The sequence below is a fragment of the Coregonus lavaretus genome (assembly GCF_964263955.1).
Source record: "Coregonus lavaretus genome assembly, chromosome: 5".
Lineage (NCBI taxonomy): Eukaryota > Metazoa > Chordata > Actinopteri > Salmoniformes > Salmonidae > Coregonus > Coregonus lavaretus.
In genome coordinates this window covers 31511115-31537041 of record NC_139992.1, presented here as the reverse complement: position 1 = coordinate 31537041, position 25927 = coordinate 31511115, and the positions used below count along the sequence as shown (strand labels likewise).

At 45.3% G+C, this 25927-nt stretch overlaps 1 protein-coding gene across 1 annotated transcript in view; it reads left to right on the top strand.

Annotated features, from left to right (window-relative positions):
- The first annotated feature begins 15098 nt into the window (after positions 1-15098).
- Positions 15099-25927, top strand: part of LOC311129778 (bromodomain-containing protein 1-like) — a 34998-nt gene continuing 24169 nt past the window's right edge. The window contains exons 1-7 of the mRNA XM_084162216.1: positions 15099-15163; positions 18164-18738; positions 19996-20819; positions 22362-22527; positions 22835-22966; positions 24696-24824; positions 25538-25850. Coding sequence (XP_084018342.1) covers positions 18181-18738; positions 19996-20819; positions 22362-22527; positions 22835-22966; positions 24696-24824; positions 25538-25850 — 2122 coding nt within the window. The 5' untranslated portion in view covers positions 15099-15163; positions 18164-18180. The remainder of the gene's footprint in view (positions 15164-18163; positions 18739-19995; positions 20820-22361; positions 22528-22834; positions 22967-24695; positions 24825-25537; positions 25851-25927) is intronic.

The following is a 25927-nucleotide window of genomic DNA, read 5'->3' as shown; positions in this document are numbered from 1 at the left end:
GATAGACCTCTCCCCATCTTTACAACCATTGAATCTATATATTTTGACCATGATAGTTTACAATCTAAGGTAACACCAAGTAATTTAGTCTCCTCAACTTATTCAACAGCCACACCATTCATTACCAGATTCAGCTGAGGTGTAGAACTTAGGGAATGATTTGTACCAAATACAATGCTCTTAGTTTTAGAGATGTTCAGGACTAGTTTATTAGTGGCCACCCAAAACAGATTGTAACTCTTGGTTAAGGGTTTCAGTGTGTCACGATCGTTGACGAATGAGACGGACCAAAGCGCAGCGTGATATGCGTACATGTTTATTTATATAGAATAAACACCACAACGACAAAATAACAAATGAAACGAAACGTGAAGTCCAAGGTAGCATACAACCAACATACCTTACACGGAACAAGATCCCACCACTAACAGGTGCCAAAAGGCTACCTAAGTATGGTCCCCAATCAGAGACAACGAGCGACAGCTGCCTCTGATTGGGAACCACCCCGGCCAACATAGAAATAGACATACCAGATACTACACCATAGAAACAACACAACACGGAATATACACACCCTGACTCAACAAATAAACGTCCCCTGAGTCAGGGCGTGACACAGTGACTTCATTAGCTGAGGTTGCTGATGCTTAAATGGTTGAATCATCAAAATACACACATGCTTTGTTTAAAGCCAGTGGCAGGTCATTGGTAAAAATAGAAAAGAGCGGGTTGTGAGTTGTCATTGGGCTAGACATTTTAGCTAGACCTAACAACCCTGAGGCCTAATGACAATAGCAGAATGTCATTACAAACACATAGATGTTTCGTAATGTAGTATCTGAACATTCCAGAATTTGGCTCTGCTTTGCGGAGACATCTGGAAAGCATTACTATAGGGGCCCCCTAAAACAGAGGAGAGTCTGTTATGTAAAGGCCAGGGATTGGTCTATAAAAAAACACCCATATTATGTTACATATTATAAATACCATGGTTGGAACAAAGGACGGAGAGGAATAACATATTAGAGATTGGGTCAGTTGTTCTCCAGATGTCTGTAAATTGATACTGTCATCTTTGATGTAATAAACCATTATAATCAAGGACAGTATCAGCGGATTTCTTGTCATCACAGCATGTCAGCATCGTTGTCTCGACACTACATTAATGGCGACGAGGAATTTGGGACGTGTTGCGTCTGTTTCAACGTTGCATCATGGGCTCCGAGCTGACTCTCACTCCAGAGTCCGGCAGATAAGGGTGAGTTTTCTCACCACTTTGGGCGCTGGTCAGTTTGTGTGCTTGTGTGTGTGTGTGCGTTGAAGGACTGCACCGTCAAAGGACTTGTGTGTGCGCTTTGCTGTTATTTGCTGTGTGATGAGAATCCGTTCTAAATTTCTAAATTTGTTTGCGTTGGGAACAATCATTAGGATGGGCCGAAAATCCTGAAAACTCACTAGGTTGATTTTTAAGGTCAGTTCTGGGAACTGGAGTTTGTGGTAGATACATTCCATTGTAAGTTACCTCTCGACATATAGTTGACGAGGTATGTGTTCGAAGTAACCTCTCATTGAATATCTGCAACTCGAGGTAGCAGAAATTTAGGAAGGAACGATGGGAAAAAAGGAGCGACGTAAGCATGATTTAGAGTATTGTATGAATGGATGCATTCTTGTTTGAATATGTGTGTGTGTGAAAGAGAGCCTATGCGTGTGTGTACATGGGGAGGTCTCTGTTATGTTTCAGCTGTGTGTCGACTCATGTTATGATAAGATTTATGTTAGAGATATATACATATATATGTTTTGGTTGAGAACAGGGGTTTTAGTTTTTTGTAAAGAAATATGTTAGTTAAGGTTAAAATCTTATGAGTCTCTATAAAAGAGAACGTTTAATAATTGTTAAAAACTATGAGCCCCTAGGAGGAAGATTATTTGTAATGGATAAGAAAATAACTATAAATCTGCAGATTAGGATAAGTGAAGTTAAGAAACTTCGAAGTAGGATTTGTGTTCTATGTTCTGTGTTGGTTTGTGAGTTTTGTTAAGTGTTACTGTTTGTCTGTGTTGGAAATAACGGAGGGACAGCTGGTCTGTCTGCTTTCTGTTGTTTAGCTTGGAGAGAGCTGCTTGGGAGAGCTCCTTTCACTCTGAAATCGCATTGGTGAATGAGCTGCACATGCGTGGGATTTTATGAGTTTAGAGTTACGTAGAGCAAATATGCCACTCCCCTGCCTGCACTGAGCTGCTGGGAGACGCAGACTTAGAGCTGAAAAAGAAGGAGGGGGAGACTTAAACACGAATAAAGTATTCTGTTTGATAAGTGGCTGTTGCTTAACTATGAAACTATTTGATTGAGATCTATTGAATTTATAAATGAGAGATATGTTGACCGATTAAAAAATAAATAATAATAATAATAATAATTAAATAAATAAAATAAAATGTTATTGCGCTATTTATAATATTCCTGAGTTAAGCTGTTTGCTTATTTCTTAGCGCGAATGTGAACATAGGTATGTCTAAAAGGGTATTGTATGGTTGAAATAACCCAGTGAGTGCATAAAATACTAAATTCTTGTCTGTTCCTTTTGTTCTTCTGTCATGTGAGAGACGAGAAGGAGGAGACAGAGAGAGAGAGGAGGTGCTGACCAGTGCGCCACGCGACAGTGTGTGCTGACCCGGATCCAGTCCAATTGTTATGTGAATTATTTAACAAACTATTTCAGTTTCTCTGTGCGTCTCCCAAAAGGTTGTAAGTCTGCATAGTCAGAGATATTTATTCATTGAGAATTCTGCCATCACAATTTTAGAGTCCATCTTTTATACTCATACGTCATACAAAAATAAATCCCTCCCCTCTGTAGGTGGGCTGTAGTTTTCCACTCTAAAACTGCTCTACTGACCTTCAGTTCACACACACACACACATATACTCACATGCATACACACATACAGTGGGGAGAACAAGTATATGATAAAAATTACAGACCTCTACATGCTTTGTAAGTAGGAAAACCTGCAAAATCGGCAGTGTATCAAATACTTGTTCTCCCCACTGTACTTGAGAAGCTGCCTACTCTTCAAGATGGAGCATATTCTTGGATTTAAAAATTGGAAGAAATCACGGTGGGAACACAGTCTGCCACAGGAGACATTAAGATACTTTTGGCTAATCTCCTTGGGATTCCAGGTATGGAATAAATTTTTTAGAGAGCTGGACTTCATCGATATGTGGGGACTGCGGTGAATGATCCTGAATTGTTGGCTGCAAGTAGAAATTGGCTGTGGAGAGCACTGAAAGATACAGTGGGGAAAAAAAGTATTTAGTCAGCCACCAATTGTGCAAGTTCTCCCACTTAAAAAGATGAGAGAGGCCTGTAATTTTCATCATAGGTACACGTCAACTATGACAGACAAATTGAGGAAAAAAAATCCAGAAAATCACATTGTAGGATTTTTAATGAATTTATTTGCAAATTATGGTGGAAAATAAGTATTTGGTCACCTACAAACAAGCAAGATTTCTGGCTCTCACAGACCTGTAACTTCTTCTTTAAGAGGCTCCTCTGTCCTCCACTCGTTACCTGTATTAATGGCACCTGTTTGAACTTGTTATCAGTATAAAAGACACCTGTCCACAACCTCAAACAGTCACACTCCAAACTCCACTATGGCCAAGACCAAAGAGCTGTCAAAGGACACCAGAAACAAAATTGTAGACCTGCACCAGGCTGGGAAGACTGAATCTGCAATATGTAAGCAGCTTGGTTTGAAGAAATCAACTGTGGGAGCAATTATTAGGAAATGGAAGACATACAAGACCACTGATAATCTCCCTCGATCTGGGGCTCCACGCAAGATCTCACCCCGTGGGGTCAAAATGATCACAAGAACGGTGAGCAAAAATCCCAGAACCACACGGGGGGACCTAGTGAATGACCTGCAGAGAGCTGGGACCAAAGTAACAAAGCCTACAATCAGTAACACACTACGCCGCCAGGGACTCAAATCCTGCAGTGCCAGACGTGTCCCCCTGCTTAAGCCAGTACATGTCCAGGCCCATCTGAAGTTTGATAGAGTGCATTTGGATGATCCAGAAGAGGATTGGGAGAATGTCATATGGTCAGATGAAACCAAAATAGAACTTTTTGGTAAAAACTCAACTCGTCGTGTTTGGAGGACAAAGAATGCTGAGTTGCATCCAAAGAACACCATACCTACTGTGAAGCATGGGGGTGGAAACATCATGCTTTGGGGCTGTTTTTCTGCAAAGGGACCAGGACGACTGATCCGTGTAAAGGAAAGAATGAATGGGGCCATGTATCGTGAGATTTTGAGTGAAAACCTCCTTCCATCAGCAAGGGCATTGAAGATGAAACGTGGCTGGGTCTTTCAGCATGACAATGATCCCAAACACACCGCCCGGGCAATGAAGGAGTGGCTTCGTAAGAAGCATTTCAAGGTCCTGGAGTGGCCTAGCCAGTCTCCAGATCTCAACCCCATAGAAAATCTTTGGAGGGAGTTGAAAGTCCGTGTTGCCCAGCGACAGCCCCAAAACATCACTGCTCTAGAGGAGATCTGCATGGAGGAATGGGCCAAAATACCAGCAACAGTGTGTGAAAACCTTGTGAAGACTTACAGAAAACGTTTGACCTGTGTCATTGCCAACAAAGGGTATATAACAAAGTATTGAGAAACTTTTGTTATTGACCATATACTTATTTTCCACCATAATTTGCAAATAAATTCATTAAAAATCCTACAATGTGATTTTCTGGATTTTTTTTCCTCATTTTGTCTGTCATAGTTGACGTGTACCTATGATGAAAATTACAGGCCTCTCTCATCTTTTTAAGTGGGAGAACTTGCACAATTGGTGGCTGACTAAATACTTTTTTCCCCCACTGTACGTTTCCAACAAATGTGCATCCTGACAACATTCTGATTGACCCACTAGGACAACAAGAAAATCCGAGAGCCTGTGTCAAGAGTTCATCAAGTGTGGAGAAATATTACCGGAAATGATCCAGATGTGAGTCAAATTGAGCAGTCAATTTTGAGAGCTAAACTGCAGATGGGACTGCCCTCACCAGTAAGGAGCAAACTGGCAGAGGTGGTTGGACTTGGAAGCATGACAAAAGGTGTCTATACAGATCATATAGCCCATCAAGTGGATCTGTACAGGAAAAAGGAACACAACCAGAATAAACAGGACCAAGAAACTCTCAGAAAACTCAATCAAATACAACTGGTGGAGAATAAGAAGGAGAAGAAACAAGCTTTGGTTATGCAGAATCAGTGTGCACCAAATCAACAATCACTGCCACAGCTTCAACCGGACCAGTTCCAACCGCAATTGTACCAGCCACCAATAGCGGTACTAGTTGTTTCATATCCATAGACAGTTTCTGGACAGACACAGAATTGGAGAGGAAGAGGACGAGAAGGCTTAGGAAGAGGAAGAGGAGGAAGATTTAAGCCATACTTCCAGCAATCTTCAGAAGTGTGTTATAATTGTGGACAGGTTGGTAACTTTGCCCGTGAGTGTAATGGGCCAGGAGGAAACACCAGAGGGAATTTCAGAGGAAGATACAGGGGCCAGTCAAGATCATCTGGAGGACAGGTGAACCCTTATAGGGGCCCGGAGCAAGGATTCTAGAGGTGCCGAGAAGATCTGAAAGGGGGGTGTCAGCTGGTAGCATCAGGACCGGAAAAAGATCCAACAATTGAGGTGAAAGTAAACAACCGACCATTGGAAGTGATGGCAGATAGCGGAGCTGCTTTTACCTGTGTTCGGCCTGAAGATGTTACACATCTCACTATGTCCAATCAACTGATTAGGACAATCAGATTTGAGGGAGTGAAACAGCTGATTCCTCTTACGGAACCAATTGAGCTCTGCTATGAAAATCAGAAAATTACAATACCCATACTGGTATGAGAACATACATCTATTGCATTGTTGGGAAGAGATGCATTGTGTAAATTGAACTGTACCATAAAATGAACACCAGACGGCTGTCTGGTAGAAGTGCCAAAAGAAAAGGTTTACCAATTGTTGATGACGACAGAGATGGATTCGTCTTCAGTATTCTGGATTGGAAATCTCAGTGAAGATTTTTTGAAGCAGGCTAAGATATGGGACAAATTCATTGTGGCAAATATGCCAGATGAGAGGCTTCGGGAATATCCATTTCATTGTATGCTAAAGTATTTCAAGAATGCTGCCCAATCGAACTCAGAGGAATGGTTGAGTCATCAACCAAAGAAAGTTCAACTCAGCTCATGTTGCATAATTTTAGGACCACAAGGAGCAGCTATGAAGATAAACACAGACGATTATCTGGATAAAGAATTTGAGATTGAGAAGAGTGTGCCACATGTGACCTTGTTGGTTTCTGAAGGCTATGAGCAGAAGCAAATAGGAGAAATGATGACAGAAGCAGAGAAAGCTGTTTTTGTACCGATGAAAGAGAATTTGGGGATTTGGAGGAGTGAAGATCAGCGATTTCTCAAAATCATGATTTCGGCTCAAGGACAAGGAGAGCCAAAAGCTGTACAGATGACACATGAATCTATTTGCAGTGCGAAGATGGATTCAGACCCTATGAAAGAGGAGATGTTGCAACAAGTTCCAGAATGTTTGTGGTCTCAACACAGTACTGATATTGGACTTGTGAAATCAGCCCAATTGAGGTGAAAGTTGAACTTCGACCAGGAGCCAGACCTCCTTGCAAGAATCAGTATCCATTGAAAGATGAAGCAATCCAAGGGATTGAACCACAAATTGAAGGACTTTCGAAAGCAGGTGTTTTAAGGACAATAAAAAATCCTCAGAGTAACAATCCTTTGTTGTCTTTGGAGAAACCATGAGGTGTTGATAGTAGCGCCTCTAGACCTATTAGGTCTGATGATTCAGGAAGCACATGGGTTAGCTAATGTTGCAAGGGGGGAGGTTAGGAGAAAGATCACAAAGGAGTATGGTTTTTGGGAACAGTATTTGCTTTAACAGGTTGACTATGTCATAGGTAGGTGCACAATCTGTCTGAAAAATTATGTTCGCAGGGGTGTGACTGTTTTTCTTGGTTACATTCCTACACCAAGAGGTGCATAAGATGTCCAACTAAGCTAAAAGATGCTCAGTCGGTTGCAAAGTTTTTGTGTAAAGAAGTCATTAGCAGGTGGGGACTTCCCGATCGAAATGTCCTCAAATTAGTGGGAAAGAGTTTTGTGGATAAATCAGTGAAATGGTTTTTGAAAAAATTGGGGGAAAAGTCAGACAAAAAAAAGATATGAAAACTAGGGTTGAAATAACTCTAGGAAATTTTGAATATCTGATTGTGGGATAATTATATTATTGTGATATTTAGTATTTTCTTATGAATCAAAGGGGGGAAATGGAATGTGATTCATTTTATATATCATTTTATATATCATTTTTATATTATTGTTGATATTGATGTTTTAATTTGCATGTGTTGTTTTGCAAAAGATACTGGTTGGTCTTTTCTTTTCTTCCAGAAGCATATAGGGGAATGTGTAGAGGGGATTCAAATACTCAAACATGGACAATATGAATGGACTGGAGGAAGTGGAACAAGGAAGGTGTGGAAATGTTCAGATTCCATCATCGACGTTGCATTAAAGGTCGACACTGCTGAGGAGATGCAGTGTAGTGGACTGTTGTTGTTCTGTTGTTGGGTACATGTGGGGACCTCAGATGTTTTTTTTTTCGTGGATGCTTAGGGATATTGGGTCTAGGCAGGGACAGAGAGAATCTACAGGAGGGTCCGATGGGTCGACCAGCCTGAATGTGGCCATTTTTGATTGTATTTTGTTTTCTGAGGCTTTCATGTGTATTAAATTGCATCATAGTTTAAAATGCATTGATAAAGATTTATAAATTGATCTGGAGTACTTAGGTGGTCGCCTGGGGCAGAGGGGCCGTGAGAGAATTTTACTGTCTTGATTGATTGATGGATATTTGGAAAGAAAGCTGCCAGACAGGTTTTTCGCTCTTACACTCCATAATGATTTGTTTACACTTCATAAAAATTTGTTCACACTGCATACATTTTGTTTTATTGTTAAAGTTACACAAGATTTGTCATAATCCTATTCTTTTTGTTTTCGAGACTTAATTAGTCTCGAAGGGGGGAAATATGTAGTATCTGTAGTAACCTAAAAATTAAAAAAATAAACCTCCCGAGTGTCACGGTTTCGGCCGAGGCTGCTCCTCCTCCTTGTTCGGGCAGGTTTCGGTGGTCGTCGTCCCCGGAGTACTAGCTGCCACCAATCTATGTTTCATGTTCGTTTGGTTTTGTCTTGATGTTGTACACCTGTGTCTAGTTAGTCCTCATTAGTGTCCTATTTAGTTCTCGTTGTGTGTGTATGGCGTTGTGTGTGATTGCTCCTCTGTTTGGTGTTCTGAGCTACGTATCTTCCCTCCGTTGTTTGGAGAGGTTTTCGCACATGTTAGTGCGCCTTTTGTTTGACGCCTGTGTGCGCCTTTATTTCGCCTCCGGGCTTATTGTTCTCGTGTACTACGTGAATAACTCACTAAAGTCTTTTGGACTTAGCTTCTGCGTCCTGCGCTTGATTCCTGCACCACACCCACCTTCAGCACCCCTGACAGAATCACACACCTTAATGAATGGAATCAGCAGGAGCAACAGTCACGCCTGAGTCGCTAGAGGAGCATGTCCGCGGCCAGGATGACCAGATACGACAACTGGGGACCGCTCTACAGGACGTCATCAACACCCTGCACCGATGGGAGTCCAGAGGGGTACCCACACCTCCACCTACCCTGCCACCCCCATCGGCCGGTCCACCAGTCCCAGGTCCGGAACCCAGTGGGATTCGGCTCTTGCTCCCGAGGGCGTATGACGGAACAGCTGCCGGGTGTCAGGGGTTCCTCCTGCAGGTGGAACTCTACCTGGCCACTGTACACCCGGTGCCCTCGGGACACGAGAGCGTTTCCGCCCTCATCTCCTGTCTCACAGGCAAGGCGTTGGAATGGGCCAACGCCGAGTGGAGGAGGATGGACGCCACCACCATCTCCTACGCTGAGTTCTCCCGTCGCTTCAAGGCCGTGTTCGACCATCCACCTGAGGGCAAAGCGGCGGGGGAGCGTCTAGTCCACCTGAGACAGGGGAGGAGGAGCGCACAGGTGTTCGCGCTGGAGTTCCGGACTCTAGCGGCAGACGCAGGGTGGAATGAACGGGCCCTCATCGACCATTTTCGATGTAGCCTACGGGAGGACGTTCAACGTGAGTTGGCCTGCAGGGACACCAATTTAACCTTCGACCAGTTGGTCGATATGTCCATCCGTCTGGACACCCTGCTGGCCACCCGTGGACGTCCCGAGGGGGGTCCGGCCATTCCACCCTCCGGCACCTCCGAGCCGAGCCCTATGGAGCTCGGGGGTGCTGGCGCTAGAGAAAGGAGGAGGAGGAGCCCGAGGGGGCCTGTCCCCTGCACCAAGTGCGGTCGTGGAGGGCACACTGCGGCCAGGTGCTGGGGAGGGTTCCCCGAGGGAGGAGACAACAGGCCACGCACTGGGGAGCCTTCCCAGGTGAGTAGACGCCCCACTTACCCAGAGCTCTCTGTTGCGCACTTTTGTATACCTGTTTGTTTTCCACAGGTTGCACCTCGTTCCCAGCATAAGGCGCTAATAGATTCAGGCGCAGCTGGGAATTTTGTTGATCAGAAGTTTTGTTTAGATTTAGGGATCCCTCTCCTACCTGTTGACAAGCCTTTTCCCGTTCATGCTTTAGATAGCCGCCCGTTGGGGTCGGGGTTGATTAGGGAAGTCACAGCGCCACTTAGGATGTGTGCGCAGGGGGGTCATGAAGAGACTATACAGTTGTATCTGATCGACTCTCCTGCGTACCCGGTGGTGCTGGGAATTCCCTGGTTAAGCACCCATAACCCTGCTATTTCGTGGCAACAGAGGGCTCTCAATGGGTGGTCTGCTCAGTGTGAGGGGCGATGTCTGGGTGTTTCCGTAGGGGCGACTTCGGTGGAAAGTCCAAACCAAGTGCCCGCACTGCACATTCCGCCTGAATATGGGGATTTAGCTCTCGTGTTTAGTAAAGCTAGGGCGACGCAGTTGCCTCCTCATAGACAGGGGGATTGTGCGATTGATCTCCAGGAAGGAGCAGCGCTCCCACGGAGCCACGTGTATCCTTTGTCTCAAGAGGAGAGAAAAGCTATGGAAACTTACATAGCCGAATCTTTGAGACAGGGATACATACGGCCCTCCACTTCTCCCGCCTCCTCGAGCTTCTTTTTTGTGAAGAAGAAAGATGGAGGGTTGCGCCCGTGCATCGATTACCGTGGTCTCAATCAGATTACTGTGAAATACAGTTATCCACTCCCTCTGATTGCGACCATGACGGAGTCATTGCATGGAGCGCGGTTTTTCACAAAACTGGATCTCAGGAGCGCGTATAACTTGGTGCGCATTAGGGAGGGCGATGAATGGAAAACAGCGTTTAGTACCACGTCAGGTCATTTCGAGTATCTCGTCATGCCATATGGGTTGATGAATGCTCCATCAGTCTTCCAATCCTTCGTAGATGACATTTTCCGGGATATGCAGGGGCAAGGGGTGGTCGTGTACATTGATGACATTCTAGTGTACTCGTCTACCCGAGCCGAGCATATAGCCCTGGTGCGTCGTGTATTGAGGAGGCTGTTGGAGCACGACCTATATGTCAAGGCAGAGAAATGTCTGTTTTTCCAGGAGTCGGTCTCCTTTTTGGGTTATCGGTTGTCTGCGTCAGGGGTGAGAATGGAGGTGGATCGTGTGTCAGCTGTGCGTAATTGGCAAACCCCAACCACTGTCAAAGAGGTGCAGCAGTTCTTGGGCTTTGCAAATTACTACCGGAGGTTTATCCGGGGTTTTGGACAGGTGGCAGCTCCCATCACGTCCCTTCTGAAAGGGGGTCCGGTGCGCCTGCAGTGGTCAGCTGATGCGGACAGGGCCTTTAGGAGACTGAAGGACCTGTTTACGTCGGCTCTGGTGCTTGCGCATCCAGACCCCGCATTACCCTTTCAGGTCGAGGTGGACGCGTCTGAGGCCAGTATAGGGGCCGTACTCTCTCAACGGTCCGGCACACCACCTAAACTCCGCCCCTTTGTTTTTTACTCTAAAAAGCTCAGCCCGGCGGAGCGAAATTATGACGTCGGGGACAGGGAGCTGTTAGCTGTAGTTCAGGCCCTTAAGGTGTGGAGGCATTGGCTTGAGGGGGCTCAACACCCTTTCCTCATTTTGACTGACCATCGGAACCTGGAGTACATCCGGGCAGCGAGGAGACTGAACCCTCGCCAGGCTCGAAGGAGTATGTTTCTCGCCAGGTTCGTATTTAAAATCACGTACATCCCTGGGTCCCAGAATGGTAAGGCAGATGCGCTGTCCCGGCGGTATGACACGGAGGAGAGGTCCGTTGAGCCTACTCCCATACTACCGGAGTCTTGTCTTGTGGCACCGGTGGTGTGGGAGGTCGATGCCGAAATCGAGCGAGCGTTGCGCACCTACCCCAGCCCTCCACAGTGTCCTGAGGGTCGGAAGTACGTTCCGCTCGAGATTCGGGATCGACTCATTTACTGGGCTCACACGTCACCCTCCTCTGGACATCCGGGTATTGGCCGGACAGTGCATTGTCTTAGCACTAAATACTGGTGACCCACGTTAGCCAGGGACTGCTCGGTGTGCGCCCAGTGTAAGGCGCCCAGACACCTGCCCAGGGGTAAGTTACAACCCCTGCCCGTTCCACAACGACCATGGTCCCATCTCTCGGTGGATTTTGTGACAGACCTTCCCCTCTCTCAGGGGAATACCACCATCCTGGTCGTTGTGGACCGGTTCTCTAAGGCCTGTCGTCTTCTCCCTATGTCGGGTCTTCCTACTGCCCTACAAACCGCAGAGGCACTATTTACCCACGTCTTCCGGCATTACGGGGTACCCGAGGATATAGTGTCTGATCGAGGCCCCCAGTTTACCTCCCGAGTATGGAGAGCGTTCATGGAGCGTTTGGGGGTCTCGGTGAGCCTTACCTCAGGGTACCACCCGGAGAGTAACGGGCAGGTAGAACGAGTCAACCAGGATGTGGGTAGGTTTCTGAGGTCGTATTGCCAGGACCGGCCTGAGGAGTGGGCTCGGTACATTCCCTGGGCCGAGATGGCCCAGAACTCTCTCCGCCACTCCTCTACCAACCTAACCCCCTTCCAATGTGTGTTAGGTTACCAGCCGGTTCTGGCACCTTGGCAGCAGAGCCAGATCGAGGCCCCTGCGGTGGATGATTGGATGAGGCGCTCGGAGGAGACGTGGAACGCTGCACACGTCCACCTGCAGCGGGCCATCCGTCGTCACAAGGCGAGCGCCGATCTCCACCGCAGTGAGGGGCCGGTGTACGCACCCGGAGATCGAGTCTGGCTCTCTACCAGAAACCTACCCCTCCGCCTGCCCTGCCGGAAGCTGGGTCGGCGGTTTGTGGGGCCTTTTAAAGTCCTGAGAAGATTGAACGAGGTGTGTTATAGGTTACATCTGCCTGTTGAATATAAGAATATTAACCCCTCGTTCCATGTGTCTCTTCTCAGGCCGGTGGTAGCTGGTCCACTCCAGGAAGGTGAGATAGGAGAGACTCCTCAGCCCCCACTGGACATCGAGGGGGCTCCGGCGTACACCGTTCGGTCCATCTTGGACTCAAGACGCCGGATGGGGGGTCTCCAGTATCTCGTGGAGTGGGAGGGGTACGGCCCGGAGGAGCGGTGCTGGGTGCCGCGGAGGGACATCCTAGACCCATCTCTCCTGTCGGAGTTCCACCGGGACCATCCCGCGCGCCCTGCTCCGCGCCCTCCTGGTCGTCCCCGAGGCCGGGGTCGGCGCACGGCTGGGGCCGCGCGTCAAGGGGGGGGGGGTACTGTCACGGTTTCGGCCGAGGCTGTTCCTCCTCCTTGTTCGGGCAGGTTTCGGCGGTCGTCGTCCCCGGAGTACTAGCTGCCACCGATCTATGCTTCATGTTCGTTTGGTTTTGTCTTGATGTTGTACACCTGTGTCTAGTTAGTCCTCATTAGTGTCCCATTTAGTTCTCGTTGTGTGTGTATGGCGTTGTGTGTGATTGCTCCTCTGTTTGGTGTTCTGAGCTACGTATCTTCCCTCCGTTGTTTGGAGAGGTTTTCGCACATGTTAGTGAGCCTTTTGTTTGACGCCTGTGTGCGCCTTTATTTCGCCTCCGGGCTTATTGTTCTCGTGTACTACGTGAATAACTCACTAAAGTCTTTTGGACTTAGCTTCTGCGTCCTGCGCTTGATTCCTGCACCACACCCACCTTCAGCACCCCTGACACCGAGTGGCGCAGTGGTCTAAGGCACTGCAGTGCAGTGCTAGCTGTGCCACTAGAGATCCTGGTTCGAATCCAGGCTCTGTTGTAGCCGGCCGTGACTGGGAGACCCATGGGGCGGCGCACAATTGGCCCAGCGTCGTCCAGGGTAGGGGAGGGAATGGCCGGCAGGGATGTAGCTCAGTTGGTAGAGCATGGTGTTTGCAACGCCAGGGTTGTGGGTTTGATTCCCACAGGGGGACAGTATTATAAAAATAATGTATGCACTCACTAACTGTAAGTCGCTCTGGATAAGAGCGTCTGCTAAATGACTTAAATGTAAATCTGAACATTCCAGAATTTGGCTCTGCTTTGCGGCGACATCTGGAAAGCATTACTATAGGGGCCCCCTAAAACAGAGGAGAGTCTGTTATGTAAAGTCCAGGGATTGGTCTATAAAAAACCACCCATATTATGTTACATATTATAAATGCCATGGTTGGAACAAAGGACGGAGAGGAATAACATATTAGAGATTGGGTCAGTTGTTCTCCAGATATCTGCAGGAGTCTGTAAATTGATACTGTTATCTTTGATGTAATAAACCATTATAATCAAGGACAGTATCAGCGGATTTCTTGTCATCACAGCATGTCAGCATCGTTGTCTCGACACTACAGTAACTAATGCCTCATTCCATTAATCAAATTGCGGGTGCCAGTGCACTGTTGGGGTTTGGATGCTGAAATTATTTTGTGAGAGAATGCATGTTCGCAAGCGGCTTAGTTAAGTGATTGTTTGGCAATTAGATGAAAACATCATGACTGATTGTGTTTCTGCCACATTAAAAGGCATAAGCCTTCCTAAGGTACAGCTTACTCCTGTCTATAGATGAATAAATACAATCATAAAAAACAGTCTACTACACCAGAAAGCATGATTTGGCCACAGAGGATCATTAGCTTCTTTTTTTAAGCTGTGGATTGTTTTAAATCGCATAGCCTACAGTCGGAAGTGCCCGCAATTTGGGGAGCACGCGCTGCAAATACCAAATAGATGATTGAGTTGCGACTGCCAGTGAAAAGCAGAAAGACCCAGCCAGGCATATCTCAATATTTAAAAATACAATCGCGGAAAAACAGTTTGGAAAGCAAATGGCTACTGATGTAAAGACTCCAATCTGTCTTTTAGTTATCAAAATTCTTAACTTCATTGAGCGAACAGTATATCAAATTGGCACCAGCGGAGAACATCGGCCATATCCCCGGTGAGTGTGGGTCAGAGCCACTTTTGTTTGTTTTTGGACAATAAGTTCCTTCTCCAGGTTAGATGGACATCATATTGGATTTGTGTCTCTCCTTTTCGTAGACAGATTATATGGATCAGACAAAACATCGTTTTTATTGATCTGTTTGTGAGTGTCAGCAGAGTAATCGACCAATCGGATGACCAATCACACTCCCTCATTTGATTGGTCGACTACTCTTCTGGCATGGATAACAAAGATTTTTATAACTAACCCAAGATAGACCAGAGCTGGTCGTTGCGAATGGGAGCAAATTACACATAGTGGGCAGAACAAGCAAGGAGTTGGGCAGAGCCAAGCACGAGCTAGTGAAATCCTATTGGCTCGTTCTAGCATTTATTTGCATATTTCCGTTAGGGAACGCCGACTCTGTGAAGTGCGCGTGTGCAATAACTCAATTCACCCTTGCACTCCTAAACAACGCAATTTTTAAAAACTTTGGCAAAGGCTAAAGTTTACAAAACGCAGTGCTTTCAAAGGCTGTTGACGAGCTTCTATCTACAACCAGCAAAGCTGTTTCTAGTTCTGAGGTATGTGCTTTTTTTGTTTATTTTCCCCGATGCATTATATCATGGATTATGAAGAGCATAGTCGGTCAGTAACTGGTTAATTCTGCGTGTCTTGTAAGGAGCACAATACATGTTTAAAGGGCTCCGTTGCCTGATTTAGTTTGACGCCATTTGCTAACGTTAGGTTGTTAGCTAACTGTAACTAGCATTAGTAGCTACAGTAATGTATTGTTAGCTACTAGCCCACACTGGCTTCCTCTGTTTGCGCTATTCGTTGGTATAGCTGTTCTCTTTCTTCAGCCAGCTGCTAGTTTGCTAGAAGCAACCATGACATCCCCGAACGGACCAAATGGTAAATGAAATGGTGCGATTTATCATGGTGCAGTTTATAGTTTGGTGGGTGGGGGGCTCAGTTGGCTGCCACTCCTAGGCGCTACAAAGTTAACACCATTTTAAAAGGCTAAATTAAACCCTTCCCTTGCTTTACGCAGACTGTGTGTGAACAATTTGTCCTCTGGCATAGCAAACGTTATTGATTAGACATTTAGATTGTCTCTAGCAACCCAAAACATTTCCTGTGTCTGTCTTGTGTTGTAATGTTTAGGTCCTGTGTTATTTACTGAGGGATCTTGCAGTCTCATATTGAATGATCCATAAGAATAACCAGACAGATATATATATATATATATATATATATATATATATATATATATATATATATATATATATATATATATATATATATATATATTACACACACACAGTACCAGTCAAAAGTTTGGACACCTACTCATTCAAGGGTTTTTCTTGAGTTTTACTATTTTCTACATAGTAGAATAATAGTGAATACATCAAAACTATGAAATAGCACATATGGAATCATGTAGTAACCAAAAAAATATGTTTTATTTGAGATTCTTCAAAGTAGCCACCCTTTGCCTTTGACAGCTTTGCACACTCTTGGCATTCTCTCAACCAGGTTCACCTGGAATGCTTTTCCAACAGTCTAGAAAGAGTTCCCACATATGCTGAGCACTTGATGGCTGCTTTTCCTTCACTCTGTGGTCCAACTCATCCCAAACCATTTCAATTGGGTTGAGGTCGGGTGATTGTGGAGGCCAGGTCATCTGATGCAGCACTCCATCACTCTCCTTCTTGGTCAAATATCCCTTACACAGTGTGTGTTGGGTCATTGTCCTGTTGAAAAACAAATTATAGTCCCACTAAGCACAAACCAGATGGGATGGCGTATTGCTGCAGAATGCTGTGGTAGCCATGCTGGTTAAGTGTGCCTTGAATTCTAAATACATCACTGACAGTGTCACCAGCAAAGCAGCCCCTCACCATCATACCTCCTCCTCCATGCTTCACGGTGGGAACCACACATACAGAGATCATCCGTTCACCTACTCTGCGTCTCACAAAGACACAGCGGTTGGAACCAAAAATCTCAAATTTGGACTCATTAGACATAAGGACAGATTTCCACCGGTTTAATGTCCGTTGCTCGTGTTTCTTGGCCCAAGCAAGTCTCTTCTTCTTATTGGTGTCCTTTAGTAGTGGTTTCTTTGCAGCAATTCGACCATGAAGGCCTGATTCACGCAGTCTCCTCTGAACAGTTGATGTTGAGATGTGTCTCTTACTTGAACTCTGTGAAGCAATTTTTGAGGCTGGTAACTCTAATGAACTTATCCTCTGCAGCAGAGGTAAGTCTGGGTCTTCCATTCCTGTGGCGGTCCTCATGAGAGCCGGTTTCATCATAGCGCTTGAGGGTTTTTGCGACTGCACTTGAAGAAACGTTCAAATTTCTTAATGTTCCGTATCGACTGACCTTCACGTCTTAAAGTAATGATCGACCTTTGTTTCTCTTTGCTTATTTGAGCTGTTCTTGCCATAATATGGACTTGGTCTTTTACCAAATAGGGCTATCTTCTGTATACCCCCCCCCCCCACACACACACACACACACACACACACCTTGTCACAACACAACTGATTGGCTCAAACGCATTAAGAAGGAAAGATAATCCACAAATTAACTTTTAAGAAGGCACACCTGTTAATTGAAATGGATTCCAGGTGACTACCTCATGAAGCTGGTTGAGAGAATGCCAAGAGTGTGCAAAGCTGTCATCAAGGCATATGGTGGCTATTTTGAAGAATCTCAAATGTAAAATATGTTCTGATTTGTTTAACACTTTTTTGGTTACCACATGATTCCATATGTGTTTTTTCATAGTTTTGATGTCTTCACTATTATTCAACAATGTAAAAAAAATAGTAAAAATAAAGAAAAACCCTTGAATGAGTAGGTGTGTACAAACTTTGGACTGGTAGTGTATATGTGTGTATATATGTATCCATCCAACCAACCACTCTAAAGCGGAACACATTCTCCATACATACCCATGCAGAGATGTTTCTTGTTCACACTTTTAATTCAACTCTTATCTTGTCAGCAGCTGCCTGCACTGCAGCGGTGGTGATAACGTTAGCAGTTATCTCATACTTTTGCTGTCATGGGAAACCTGAATTTCTTTTGAACACAAGCCATGCCTTTTCCCTCTAATATCCCCTTGTCCCTCATGCTTTTTAGTGACACACTTTTATATTCATATGTCTTAGCAGATGCACCACTCTCCCAGTCCACATTTCCACTCATGATTATACATTATAGTTCCAAATGTAAACAAATTAAAATTCAACAATGCTATTGAAATGTAAATCCTCAAACTGATATCACACATTGTCGATCAACAGATAGGCCAACTTCCAGCTATCTATTCAAATACCTAAACCAGTTGATGCTTGTTTACATTGTCCTGGTGTTTGTCTCCGCTACCACACTCTTAGGAGGTAAAACCAGTCAAAAAGAAACTATTTGTTTACACAGTTTTTTTTACTTAATGACATTGTGTTGTGATGGTAATCTGTCTGCTTCTGTTGTCTTCCCCATGCTTGTTTACTTTATCGTGTTGTGATATAGACTCATCTATGTACCTGCTTCTCTTCTCCTTGCAGCTGTTCAGGTGTTGAGGATGAGGAAGAAGACTCGGCACCACAGGGTCCCCGTGCCCCAGCGGCCGCCCTCCCCCATCCGGCCGTCCCCCAACAAACAGACTCTGACCTACGCCCAGGCCCAGCGCATGGTGGACATGGAGATTGACGGCCGGGTGCACCGGATCAGCATCTACGACAAGCTGGATGTGATCTCGGATGATGACCCTACGGCCCAGGAGATTATGGAGTGCACCAGCAATAAGGAGAACATGGAGAAGCCTCAGCAGACGCTGATGCGCTCCGTCCGGTTAAAAAACAGCCAGGAGAAGAGGAGTGCAGCTGCGGTCGCACAGAACCACACAACACATGGATCTACAGCAGCACAGGCAGCACCAGCACAGACACTTCCAGAGGCCAAGATCCGGACTGTGGAGTATAACCTTCCAGCTGTCCCCGGGAGGCCCCCAGTGTATTTTAAGTATGTGGAGAAGACGTCGGAGGAGCTGGATGAGGAAGTGGAGTATGATATGGATGAGGAGGACTACGCTTGGCTGGAAGTAGTTAACGATAAGAGGAGAAGTGAAGGTGTCAGTCAGGTAGGCCGTTTCTTTATAAATTACGCCTTTTCAGAATTACAAAACTTCATGGTGAGGCTGCTCCCCCGTAGCCTGGGTGCCAGTCAATTCTTTTTGACATGGGGTTTTGTACTGTGTATTTAAATACTGTATTCTCGACGGCTTATTCTAATATTTCTACTACTGTGCATTGCATTTTAGTTACACTCTTTATACGCCACATATTTATTTATAAACTGGATTCTTGACATAGCTCGCTCTGATACACTCCGTGTACAAAACATTAGGAACACCTGTTCTTTCCATGACTGACCATGTGAATCCAGGTGAAAGCTATGATCCCTAATTGATGTCTCCTGTTAATTCCACTTCAAATCAGTGCAGATGAAGGGGAGGAGACAGGTTAAAGAAGGATTTTTAAGCCTTGAGACAATTGAGACATGGGTTGTGTATGTGTGCCATTCAGAGGGTGAATGGGCAAGACAAAAGATTTAAGTGCCTTTGAACAGGGTATTGAAGTAGGTGCCAGGCGCACCGGTTTGAGTGTGACAAGAACTGCAATGCTGCTGGGTTTTTCACGATCAACAGTTTCCCGTGTGTATCAAGAATGGTCCACCATCGAAAGGACATCCAGCCAATTTGACACAACTGTGGGAAACATCCCTGTGGAACGCTTTCGACACCTTGTAGAGTCCATGCCCCAACGAATTGAGGCTGTTCTGAGGGCAAAAGGGGGTGCAACTCAATATTAGAAAGGGGTTCCTAATGTTTTGTACAAACAGCGTATAGCTACTGCTAAGTATACATTTACTAAGAATTATATCTTGTGTAAATTTCATCTGGTGTATATACGCATAGAGTGCATTTGGATTACTGTTACAGTGGTATTTGGGTTGTTAATTGGATTAATTCTGGCATTTCTTGATTTCTTGTTTTTTATTTTATTTATTTATACATTTTTGATTATTTGTGAACTTTTACATTATACTGCATTGTTAGAAGCTAGTTACATAAGCTTTTTGCTGCACCCGCTATAACATCTGATAAACTGTGTACGCGACTAATAAACATGGATTTGATTTCAGTCTGTTTCGACTCTTTTGCCAACTAGACAAGAGAGCAGAAACAGACTGACACTCAGGCTAGCTCCCCCCTCCCCCAAAGAAACAAACAAATGGGGATCACAGGTTAAGAAAACAATACAACACAACAATGGTCAACAATGTATAATACTACAATAAATGTGCAAATGTTTACTGTTCTCCCTCCCTCCACCAGGTGTCCCACAACGTGTTTGAGTTCCTGGTGGACCGCTTTGAGAAGGAGACCCAGATGGAGAAGGAGAGCCAGGGCCAGGACAAGCTCACCATAGACGAGGACGCTGTCTGCTGCATTTGCATGGATGGAGACGGCCAGGACAGCAACGTCATCCTCTTCTGTGACATGTGCAACCTGGCCGTGCACCAAGAGTGTTACGGTGTCCCTTACATCCCAGAGGGACAGTGGCTGTGCCGGCACTGCCTCCAGTCACCCACCCAGCCCGCAGGCTGCATACTGTGTCCTAACAAAGGCGGAGCAGTGAAAAAGACTGACGATGACCGCTGGGGTCATGTGGTGTGCGCTCTGTGGGTGCCGGAGGTAGGGTTTTCCAACACGGTCTTCATCGAGCCCATCGACGGAGTCAGCAACATTCCGTCCGCCCGCTGGAAGCTCACCTGCTACCTCTGTAAGGAGAAGGGGGTGGGGGCCTGTATCCAGTGTCACAAGGCTAACTGCTACACCGCCTTCCACGTCAGCTGTGCTCAGAAAGCCGGACTCTTTATGAAGATGGAACCCATCAAGGAGGTAACAGAGACGGGCGAACCAACGTTTTCGGTGAAGAAGACTGCTTACTGCGGGGCTCACACCCCCAACAGCTCGGTCAAGAGACCCCTCACCATCTACGAGGACGCCAAACCCCAAAATGGATTGTGTTCCCCTCTGAAAGGGGAGAACACGAGGGGCGCCAATGCACTTGCGAAAGGGAGGAAGAGGAAGAGCAAGAAGGTGGAGCCAGAGGAAGAATTCTCACCCGTGTCTGTGCCTAGCTTTCCTCCCCAAAGGTAGATTCACTCACCTATTCATCTAAGCATAATTTTCATAATTTGCAGATGACCAGACGTATCAGTAAATGTACAATACACCATACAGTGCTGTGAAAAAGTATTAGCCCCCTTTCTGATTTTCTCTATTTTCATATTATGGACACTGAATGCTATTAGATTTTCAACCAAAACCTAATATTATATTTAACAAATAACACAAAATGTTGATAATTATTAAATTGATTTAAATAACAAAATTATGCAACACCCAATGGCCCTGTGTGAAAAAATAATTGCCCTCTTACACTCAATAACTGTTTGTGCCACCTTTAGCTGCAATGACTGCAATCAAACACTTCCTGTAGCTGTTGATATTAATATTAGATTTTGGTTGAAGATCTGATAAAATTCAGTGTAAAAAATATGCAAAAACAGAGAATCAGAAAGGGGGGCAAACTCGCTATTGGCAGGGCTCCCCGCTTGTACCATCAAACCCCTGCAATTTATCCAGAACGCAGCAGCCCGCCTGGTTTTCAACCTTCCTAAGTTCTCTCATGTCACCCCGCTCCTCCGCACACTCCACTGGCTTCTAGTTGAAGCTCACTGCAAGACATTGGTGCTTACCTACGGAACAGCAAGAGGAACTGCCCCTCCCTACCTTCAGGCTATGCTCCAACCCTAGACCCTAACCCGAGCACTCTGTCCTGCCAACTCAGGTCTCTTGGCCCTCCCCCCCCAATGGGAGGGCAGCTCCCGCTCAGCCCAGTCCAAGCTCTTCTCTGTCCTGGCACACCAATGGTGGAACCAGCTTCCCCCTGAAGCTAGGACAGCAGAGTCCGTGCCCATCTTCTGAAAACATCTGAAACCCTACCTCTTCAAACAGTATCTTATATAATCCCCACCCCCCCCCCCCAAAAAAAAAAAAATGGTAAGGGCTCCACAAATGGTAAGCATTTCACTCGTATTCGTGAATAAAAATAGAGTTAGAAGTAAAGTATGAACACATTTATAGAAAAATAAATGCTGCAGTAGCTGTTTTAAAAGTGTTTCTGTTGTTGTTTCATAGCTGGTAGCTAATCACACAAAGAACTGCTAGCGAAGACACATTGGCTACTAGTCAGATTCTCTATCTCACAGGCACACTGGACTCAAGCGGTGTCCTCATTGCCATGGTAACCTCCCACCCTTGAAGGGACAGCTGAACATTGTCTCATCTGTGATATTTTGGTTAAAAGTCTCCGGTCACAAATAATGAAATAACATTGAGCAATATACCACATCACTTCTTACTAGTAATACATTTATTGTTTTAGAAACATTACAAAGCATGCTCATCCGTCTTTTGGTGTAATTATGCAAAATAAATCTGGTAAGAAAAACCCTTGAGTGGCTGGTGGACCAAAAAATTTGTTTCAGGCCCTGTTCACGGCACTGTATAGAAAAAGAGAAGGTCAGGACTTAAAGTGAAAAAACATGTGTTATTCAATTTGACATGGACATTTTCCTTACTTCAATAAGCAACATTTAAAAATCTTTACTATCTTCTCCATCTGTTCCCAGGTTAAACACCATCCTCAACCGGGTGTCTATGCAGAAGAAGAAAGCGTTTGTGGAGCTGGCTCTAAACTACTGGACTCTAAAGAGACAGGCGAGGAACGGACTACCCCTCATCAGACGACTACAGTCCAGCCAACAGTCCCACCAGAAGACCCATGCAGCACAGTCGGTCAGTCAGACGGTCATGCACTCTTGTCCCCCTGTTTCTGACACAATTCTCGACCCCTGGCTTGTACACTCCATTCTCTCTCACACTCCTATCATTATAACATACCACTCTCCTTATTACCGTAGCAATGTCAACAGGCCAAAACTGCCCAGAGGCATGCCATTGTTTGTATAAATGAGAGCTCCACTGCTCTCCTTGTTGGATTACAATTCCATTGTTTTCTAACCCTAATGTTGGTGATATTGTTTTTTAACTGTACATGTCTGCGACGTTTTCTAAATCCTGATGTGTGTTATTCCCACCACAGAAGGAGAGTGAGGAGGAGAGCCGGGCTCTGAAGGAGCAGCTCAAGGAGTGGCATCGTCTAAGACATGACCTGGAGAGAGCCAGGCTATTGCTGGAGCTCATACGCAAGAGGGAGAAACTCAAGAGAGAAGAGGTAGGTTAGATAACTGTAGCTGTCCCTGTAAGCCAACAATACATTCATATACAGTACCAGTCAAAAGTTTGGACACCTACTCATTCAAGGGTTTGTCTTTATTTGTACTATTTTCTACATTGTAGAATAATAGTGAAGACATCAAAACTATGAAATAACACATATGGAATCATGTAGTAACCAAAACAGTGTTAAACCAATCAAAATATATTTTAGATTCTTCAAAGTAGCCACCCTTTGCCTTGATGACAACTTTGCACACTCTTGGAATTCTCTCAACCAGCTTCATGAGGAATGCTTTTCCAACAGTCTTGAAGGAGTTCCCACATATGCTGAGCACTTGTGGCTGCTTTTCCTTCACTCTGCGGTCCAACTCATCCCAAACCATCTCAATTGGGTTGAGGTCGGGTGAATGTGGAGGCCAGGTCATCTGCTGCATCACTCTCCTTCGTCAAATAGCCCTTACACAGCCTAGAGGAGTGTTTTGGGTCATTGTCCTGTTGAAAAACAAATTATAGGCCCACTATGCGCAAACCAGATGGGATGGCGTATCGCTGCAGAATGCTGTGGTAGCCATGCTGGTTAAGTGTGCCTTGAATTCTAAATAAATCACTGACAGTGTCACCAGCAAAGCACGCCCACACCATCACACCTCCTCCTCCATGCTTCATGGTGGGAACCACACATGCGGAGATCATCCGTTCACCTACTCTGCGTCTCACAAAGACACGGCGGTTGGAACCAAAAATCAAAAATGTGGCTCATTGGACCAAAGGAGATTTCCACCAATCTAATGTCCATTGCTCGTGTTTCTTGGCCCAAGCAAGTCTCTTCTTCTTATTGGTGTCCTTTGGTAGTGGTTTCTTTGCAGAAATTCGACCATGAAGGCCAGATTCACGCAGTCTCCTCTGAACAGTTGATGTTGAGATGTGTCTGTTACTTGAACTCTGTGAAGCATTTATTTGGGCTGCAATCTGAGGTGCAGTTAACTCTAATGAACATATCCTCTGCAGCAGAGGTAACTCTGGGTCTTCCTTTCCTGTGGCGGTCCTCATGAGAGCCAGTTTCATCATAGCGATTGATGGTTTTTGCGACTGCACTTGAAGAAACTTTAAAAGTTATTGAAATGTTCCGTATTGACTGACCTTCATGTCTTAAAGTAATGATGGACTGTCGTTTCTCTTTGCTTATTTGAGCTGTTCTTGCCATAATATGGACTTGGTATTTTACCAAATAGGGCAATCTTCTGTACACCACCCCTACCTTGTCACAACTGACTGGCTCAAAGAAATTCCACAAATTAACTTTTAAGAAGGCACACCTGTTAATTGAAATGCATTCCAGGTGACTACCTCATGAAGCTGGTGGAGAGAATGCCAAGAGTGTGCAAAGCTGTCATCAAGGCAAAGGGTGGCTACTTTGAAGAATCTCAAATATAAAATTTGTTTGGTTACTACATGATTCCATATGTGTTATTTCATAGTTCCGATGTCTTCACTATTATCCTACAATATAGAAAATAGTAAAAATAAAGAAAAACCCTTAAATGAGTAGGACTGTCCAAACTTTTGACTGGTACTGTAGCTCACAAGCCAACTATAAGACAATTAGTAGCATAGTATAAATTGGAGCTGCAGCCCCCCCCTCTCTGTCTCTGTCTCTCTCCCTCCATGGTTCAGCAGCCATATACAGTACATGATGATGCTAATGGTCCCCTGTGTGTCCTCAGATGAAGCTGCAGCAGAGCCTGTTGGAGGTCCAGTTGACTCCCTTTAGTATCCTGCTCAGGTCTGTGCTGGAACAGCTACAGGAGAGAGACCAGGCAAAGATCTTTGCCCAGCCTGTCGACATCAAAGAGGTAAGGCTTACTTACCTTACCATGGCTAGGAGAGCAGCTCTAACAATAACATGTACATACGGCCTGAGATGATGGAGAGTTGATATATCCTTGCTGACGTGACTTGTGTGGTGCACAGCGAGGGAGAGGCGCTGGTCTGGACAAGAGTCCGTTTGAAAATGTAATATTCGGCCAGAAATGGATCAAGCTTTTATTGGTTCTCATGTTTATTTCCTCCCTGGAGAGTTTAAACCTCTTGTTGTTTTGAATTTAAAAATCCAACAGTTACAATGGAAGAGGGCGGCGCTCGGGGGGGGCTGTGTGTGGCAGTACATGTGGGTGTTTGAGGAAGAAAGACAGAGGTGAACCAAGCAGTAAAAAGCACAGTCGCCTTCATTATCAACTTCATTAACCTGAACATCAAACAGCCTCTCCAGACTCTGAAGTCAGAAGTCTAGTGTCAGCAAGACTAGAGTTGAGATGCTGCTTATACCCTTTCACGTTATTCTTTTTTTAACTTTCATGATTTAATTTTGTTTTCTATACTAGATTTATATCTAAATTCTTCATTCTCCTCCTAGCATAGCATCTGGCCTATCTCATTTGGGCTGATTTTAAAATCTTCAAAATTAATTTCCAGAAATATCAGACTGGGGATTTTACATCTACATCTCAATGCCCTGTAGGCGCCGACTATCAGATGTTTTTATCTCTGTCTATCATTAAACCTGTAGGTGCCTGACTACCTTGACCACATCAAGAACCCCATGGACTTCTCCACTATGAGGAAACGCATTGACGACCAGGCCTACAGCAACCTGGACGACTTTGAGTCCGACTTCAACCTCATCATCTTCAACTGTATGAAGTACAACAGTAAGGATACCTTCTTCCACCGGGCGGCCGCCCGTCTCCGAGACCAGGGTGGGGCTTTGATCAGGAAGACGCGGAGGGATGTGGAGCGAATTGGCTTCGAGAAGGACAGCGGGATGCACCTGCCCGAACCGCCCAAGATTGAAGCACCTCCGCCGTTTTCCTGGGAGGATGGTAAAGAGAGACGGAGAGGGCCGTAGAAGTGTTTGTAGAAATATAATGGATAAATGAGTCAATATAGAATACTGGAA